Genomic DNA, 7,191 nt, shown 5'->3' with positions numbered 1-7,191 from the left:
CCAGGAGTTTTCATGTGTGGGGAGTGAGGGCAAGAGAGGATGTCACTCCCTGACTTGTATATTTTTTCAATATAGCAGGAACCGTTTGTTTCAAGCCAAGTTCCCAGCCCAGTTTGTGGAAAAATATAGGTACCAAAATGGAGTTCAGTGTCACACAGTCTGTTCCTAATTTACGTAACTTCAGGTACAAAAATGAAACATGCACACATATAGGATAATCATATTCAGCAAATCATAACTTTTCAAATGACACCTCACAAGCCATATTTTGTACTAGATGCTTCATAATTATGTCATAATCATCACAACCTCCTCTATTGACACCTGAATGTGGAACAGTTCCTCATATGTGTCACCTAAAAGAATGGCTCAGGTTTGGGAATCTCCCTCACATCCTCTGCAGTGAAGACCAATCCAAAGGTTTCATTTAACTTCTCTTCAACAGCCTCATCTTCCTTGACTGCTCCTTTACCTCTTCAATCGTCCAGTGACGCCATTGATTGTTTGACAGTCTTACTGCTTCTCACATACTTTGAAAAAAAAATTGCTGTCACTTTTTGTTTCATTCGGTAGTTGCTTTTCAGATCTCTTGAACTTGTTACACAGTATTGGGAAGCCCCATTCAACAAGTATAGGTCACTCCCCCCAAAACCATGAGATTGGTTTTAAAATAATGAGATACATTAATGTGGGGTTCATTTTAATTTGACCTTGGTGTATGAACCTTTGGGGTAGCTGCTTTAGGTTTTCTAAAGGGATGTCAAGTAAAAAACTATTGTGATTTAATCATGCAATTAAAAATAATTGTGAATAATCACACAATCAGTTGCACTGTTAAACAATGATAGACTATCATTTCTTTAAATATTTTGCATGTTTTCTACATTTTCAAATATATTTATTTGAATTACGACACAGAATACAAAGTGTACAGTGCTCACTTTATATTTATTTTGACTACAAGTATTTGCACCATAAAAGAATAAATAGTATTTTTACATTCACCTAATACAAGTACTGTAGTGCAATCTCTTTATCATGAAAGTTGACTTTACAAATGTAGAATTCTGTGTAAAAACCTGCATTCAAAAATAGAACAATGTAACATTTTACAGCCTGCAAGTCCACTCAATCCTACTTCTTGTTCAGCCAATCGCTTAGACAAACAAGTTTGTTTACATGTACAGGGGATAAAGCTGCTTGCTTCTTGTTTACAATGTCACCTGCAAGTGAGAAGAGGCGTTCGCATGCCACTGTTGTAGCCAGCGTCGCAGGATATTTATGTGCCAGATGCGCTAAAGATTCATATGTCTCTTCATGCTTCAACGACCATTCCAGGGGACATGTGTCCCCTTGGCAACCCCATGACACTCCAACACTCCCTTCAGAAATCCACTACCTACCTCTCACCGTCACCCCTGAGCACCCTCACATCTGCCACAGAAACCCCGGTGCTGGAGGTATGGGTTTTCCCAGAAGCCGGCTGTCACAGGAGGATGTAGTAACAGGCCTATTATAGACAAAGGTCAGAGGTGTTGCTCTGTGGAACCCTGACATAGCCCTGATCTTAGGGTCTCAGGGTATCTGAGCACCGTGGATGTATTTCTCCTTCTGCCACCACTAAACACTTATCACCATCCCTGGCCGACTAGACACTTCAGTCTCTTTCCTTCAAGTGCCTGTGACCAGAACTATACAGTCACCCCCAGCCTCCTTAAAACAAATAGGTTTATTAGCAAATAGCACAAAGCATTAGATAAAATGGTTTTAAAATAACAGGGAGCTGTTACAAGTCTACACTCATCTATCTCACGTATCACTACAAGCTAAGTTAGACAGGCTTTGCTCTGGTAACAGAGAATCAGAACCAGTCCAACTTACATTCTCTTGGTAATCCAAGAGGCTCTTGGGACACAGCCTACTTTCCCTGTGTCTGTGAGAGCATCTTCCCATCTGTTTGCCCTTTTCTTGTGGAAAAGGCCTTTGCTGAAACCTGGGTGAGCCTGGACCCTGTCACCATAGTGCTCAGCCGTGCCCGTGTTAGAAGGCCTAAACGTGAAGCTGACTTTTGCACTCAAACTGCTTTCTCCCAGCCAGACCATCTAAGATGAAGGTCTCCAAGGATATTGTATTTATTTTCCTGCCACTAAGGCACTGGAGGGCAATTATCCACCTGTGCAGAGGCTCAGAGACAGCTAATGGCTCCCCCATGGTCACACATGGAAAAGGAATCAAATCCAGATCTCTTGAGTCACAGAGCAGTGTCCAGACCACAAGACCAGCCTTCCAAGTGATGACAGGACTGGCTGGCTTCTCTGCTGCACCAGCAGAGCTCCCTCCCTGTGCTGCAGAGCAGGGATGGCAAGGAGCCAGTTACGGGGGTTTGATTCGCTGGCCTGTTCTCCCCCTGCCTCAGCAGATTTTAGAGCGGCATGTCAGCAGAGCTGAACTCTGCCTGTTCCTAACAGCTTCCAAGAGCACCGCACACTCTGTCCAATTCCCTGCACATGGGTGTCACCCCAGAGTGCCCACTTGTGACATGAGGTACCCCTGGAGGTGCCCTGCCCATCCCCCTAAGGTCCTTGCAATGGCCTACTCTCAGGCTGCAATACTTAAAACAAGAGCCCCCTCTTTGTGGGGTTGCATTTATTCAGTCTTCTCTAAAACGCAGGCTCTCCTACCCTCCAGCCCAATCCTCCTCCTTAACTCAGGGGCCTCCCACCGCCCTGCTTGCTGTGGTAAGTGTTGGTTCAGGCTGGCCACACCCTCTGCCCTATTTCTCCCGTTGAAGCCCCGCCACCTGCGCCTCCACTTTCACTGAGGCTCCCCTCTGGTCCAGGCCAGAACTGGGCTGTGGTAAGAGCTACCCAGGGATCTCAGACTGCCATGGGGAGCCCTGGACTCTCCACCTTCCCTATGTGATTCATCCTAGGGGATGGAGACATAGGCTGGGGGCTGCTCTCAGGATGACCAGTCCCCCATGCAGGGCAGGTGGAGGCTCTGAGGGACCTCCTATTGACTCTGGCTCCTTGGACAGCTCTTAAAATGGTCAGTCTCTGGCTTCCAGTCTGGTCAGGGGGCAAGGCCTCAGGGAAGAGGAGGAGCAGAGTGTGGGGCCTCAAGCGGGAAGAGGATTAATAGGATGTGGGGCCTCCAGGGGGAAGAAGAGGGGAATGGGTGGGGCCACAGAAGGGGCAAGACAGCTGCCTGTGTCCCGCTTTTCCCTTTTGAAAAGGTGCTCACCCTACAGTGAATGGACATCACTGGAACAGGCGCTAGCTGTGCCTCTGTTGGGGAGATGAGGACATTTCCACTCCGATTCATTGCTGGAGCAACACAAATGGTGGGGCGGAGGGAGGGAACCTGGGCGTGAGTCTCTTTCCAGGACTCCTGTGTGTCAGACCCTCACACGCCACTCTGCTCTGCCTCAGTGGGGAGTGGGCTCAGAGGTGTGCTGTGTGCAGAGCCATGAATCGGGGCAGGGGGTTTGCCTGAATGGCTTCTCCTGGGGCTCCTGTGTTAATCATGTGTCTGACATGACTCAGTCTGAAACACCTGGCTGAGGGCGTAGGGAAAGGTTGGCTATCCAGGTCCCTTGAATAGCCCCTGACCACAGCTGCTGCAGCCCCCATGGATCACACAGCACCCAGAGAGCTTGGGAAGGGCCAGGACTGTGACAGCAGAGCAGTTCTGCACCATTTTTCATGGCCTGTGAATGTTTAACCACAGACGGGACAGTGAAAGGCCAGGGCAATGGGAAACAACATCCACAATCCTTCTTTTTATTTACTGTATAAAGAGGAATTCTGAGGTCAGATCAGCCACTGATATGGCTCTTCATGGGCCAACATCCCACCCGTCCCCTGGCTATCCACAAACAAAGTCATTTTTTACATGCTGCTGCCGGCCTTGGTCTCCTTCCCCCAGTGCACTGTCCTCCCTCACCATCCGCTTTCCAGTTGCTCCAGGCCATAAACCACATCTGAACCTGTCTCTACATAGTGGAGATCAGTAGCTCATGTCGTCTTGGATTTAAGGGTCCAGTATAGAATAGGTGGCCCATATTTTTCATCTCCCATGTCATCAGCACTGGAGCTAGATGATGAACTGACCCTTCACTTGATGAACATCCTGATTATCCTCACACGAAGGTGTTTGCTTTTTACGCTGTACACGATTGGGTTCATCAGGGGCGGGACCAGCAGGGAGATGTAGCCCAGGAGAATCTGAAGCAAGGAAGAAGTGCCCTTCCCCCATCTGTGTATCACAGACAGGCCGATCATTGGCGTATAGAAGAGCAGGACGGCGCAGAGGTGGGAGACGCAGGTGTTCAGGGCCCTAAGACACTCCACATGGGAGGTGATGCTCAGCACTGTTTTGAGGATCATCACATAAGAGAGAAAGATGAGCAGCGAGTCCAGACCCTCCGTCAAGAGTGTAACAGACAAGCCATAGATGCTGTTTATTCTGATATCTGAACAAGCCAGCTTCATGACATCCTGGTTTATACAGTAGCAATGGGAGAGGACATTGGATTGACAATATTGGAACTGTTGAAGGAGAAAAGGGAGTGGGAGCATTGTAGCCACCCCTCTTAGCACACAAACCAGTCCCATCTTGTCAATTCTTGGCAGGGTTAAGATGGAAGCATATCTCAGCGGGTCACAGATTGCGATGAAGCGGTCAAAGGCCATCAACAAGAGCACAGAGGATTCAATGCATTCAAACATGTGGATGAAGAACAGTTGGGAAAAACAGGCATCGAGGCTGATCTCTCTAGAGTTAAACAAGTATATGCCCAGTGTTGTCGGCATGGTCGATATCGATAAGGCAAGGTCTGTGATGGCCAACATGGAAAGGAAAATGTACATGGGCTCATGGAGGCTCGGGTCTGTTTTTATAATGAAAAGAATGACTGAATTCCCTACTATGGAAATAACATACATTAAGCAGAAGGGGATAGAGATCCAGAGATGGACGTCTTCCTGCCCAGGTATCCCAGTGAGAAGGAACACTGCAGAATTGAATTTGGTGTCATTGACAGCTGACATAATGTACTGGGGAGGTCTGAGGAGTTCTGAACTTTCCTTCCTAAAAGAAAAAAGGACAGGAGACTGGATGACATTTTGCGAGACATCTTTCTGCTCTCCTTGTAAGTCTAGAGACTCCCAGGAGCTCAAGGAAGATCAGCAAAAACATAGTCTCGGATTTACACAACAAATAGGAAGATAGGCATTGCCAGAGTGGATCAGACCCATGGTCCATTTACACTAGTAGCCAGTGGCCAGTTCCAGATACTTCAGAGGAAGTGGAAGATGTCCTGCAATAGGCAGCTTTGAAATAACCTCAACCCACTAATTAGAGAAATTTTGCAGCGCAAATCAGGAAGGTTTAGAGCCCATCCAAGAGTTTTTGAAACAATCCTCTCTACTCTAATTGGATTTTCTGGTTACCCATATAAACATCCAGTCCCTCTTTGAATCCTGCTAAACTCTTGTCCCCATTGGTATCTTGTGGCTTTGAATTCCACAGCCTACTTGAGCGCTGTGTGATTTTACAATTGTGACTTTCCCACAGACACCCTTTCTGGCCCTCCACTTCTGAGTGTGGCCCATTTTATTATGACATCTGTGTAAACACATGGTGAGAGAAGGGTAAAAGCTGACATTGTATTCATCTGTCCTGCACTGAAGCTATTTATAAACATATTTCAATGCCTCATTATATATACTTTTTTTATTTTCTCCACTCCTGAAAGTCCAAATAAAACCACTGCCTCTTTTTAGTACATGAGATACATTCTTAGGCACAAGTTCTTAATTCAATAACATTGCCTGGAACGGCATCACTCCAGATTTACATGTATAAATTCAATCAGAACTGGGCTCTGTTAACTTTCCCTTACCAAATGCTCCTGGTGATACGCTCTGACCCCCCAAAATCCCTCCAAGAGGAGTGAAGTGCTTTGCCTGGCCTATATTGACTAAATCCAGAGAGTTTAATCATCCTACAGGTTTCTCTCGATCCTCACAGGACCTGCATCATCTCCCCATGCAAGTGTCTGTATATATTTGGCAAGTTACAAGCTAACACAGACAGTTACTTTAGTTGGGCAAGTGTGGGATTAGCATCACATATGGGTGAATAGTGAAAATACTAGGTTTGCACTAATATCCGGTTGAGTGTGCAAGTTACATCAGCTTTGCTCGTGCAAACGGTTATGGGCATTTATTATATATACTCCCCTTTCCTGCACCTCAACTCTACTCTGCTGCAACACAGGCCAGTGGTTCAGTTCTCTCATTACTTTTTGGAAAGTCTTGCAAAGGTATTGTACAGGGATTGTGTCCTTGACCCTGAATGTAAGTTTTAGAAACAGCTCACTGCTCAGTTACCAGGTGACGGAAATCATACAACTGTTCACTGAATAAAGGGTTAATAGCACAAACCCACTGCTATCCGTATGTGGAGTGTTGTAGCTCCTCTGTCCCTGAGTTAATAGCTGACTGGTTCTCCTCAGGTTCTGTTCTGTCAGTCTGCAGCCTGTATCCAGAGTGGTAACAGGCATTGGGATTAGGATAGAAAATATTAATTCCCTGAGCTGTCACTCTCTGGTACAGAGTAACCCCAACACTTGTTAAACAGGCACGATGTGCATTTGCAGGAAGTGGATTTCAAAGTCAAATGCATGAGTATTCATGGAAATGGAACATCATTTCCCACATGAAAGTTGTCTATTGCTCTCTCTCCCTCTCTCTTTCTGTCTATGTCCTGTGTGCATAAAATACGTAGTACCCGGGAGCGGCATTGGGTCAGACGTGGAGCTGAGATGCCATAATGACTGTTTCTCTATGACTGTCTCTGTCCTGTATTCCTAATATACGTAGCACCCTAAAACGGTATGGGGACAGATATGGAGCTGAGATGCCATAAGGAATGTGTAGGTCAAACCTAGTTCTTGGGATGTTTGCTTATAGCTATATTGGGTTAACTACTGGGATGGTTCTGTTATGGCTCTATTGGGTGAAACCAGTATGGCTGTTCTTAAATTAATAGCAGGCGGCTGGAAAACAAACTCGAAGGGAAGCAAGAGCTCAAGAAAAGCCATCTCTCAGTAAGCACTTCATGGAGTATGAGAGACAACACCAAAGCTACAAGCTGGGAAGAGCCTATTCCCAGGCTCTAGCCACA

The 7,191-nt window shown here is 46.3% G+C and overlaps 1 protein-coding gene across 1 annotated transcript; it reads right to left on the bottom strand.

Annotated features, from left to right (window-relative positions):
- Positions 1–4,115: 4,115 nt before the first annotated feature.
- Positions 4,116–5,051, bottom strand: LOC117872290 (olfactory receptor 51G2-like). Its single transcript, XM_034760596.1, has one exon. It carries the CDS (start codon positions 5,049–5,051, stop codon positions 4,116–4,118), a length of 936 nt encoding a protein of 311 aa, XP_034616487.1.
- Positions 5,052–7,191: the final 2,140 nt, after the last annotated feature.

The sequence above is a fragment of the Trachemys scripta genome, chromosome 1 (assembly GCF_013100865.1).
Source record: "Trachemys scripta elegans isolate TJP31775 chromosome 1, CAS_Tse_1.0, whole genome shotgun sequence".
NCBI classification, from domain to species: Eukaryota; Metazoa; Chordata; order Testudines; family Emydidae; genus Trachemys; species Trachemys scripta.
Note: the sequence above shows the minus strand (reverse complement) of the source record. Positions and strands in the feature narration are given on the sequence as shown.

Excerpts from the sequence above, each read along its gene's own strand:
- LOC117872290 (XM_034760596.1), bottom strand. The coding sequence starts at position 5,051 with ATGTCAGCTGTCAATGACACCAAATTCAATTCTGCAGTGTTCCTTCTC.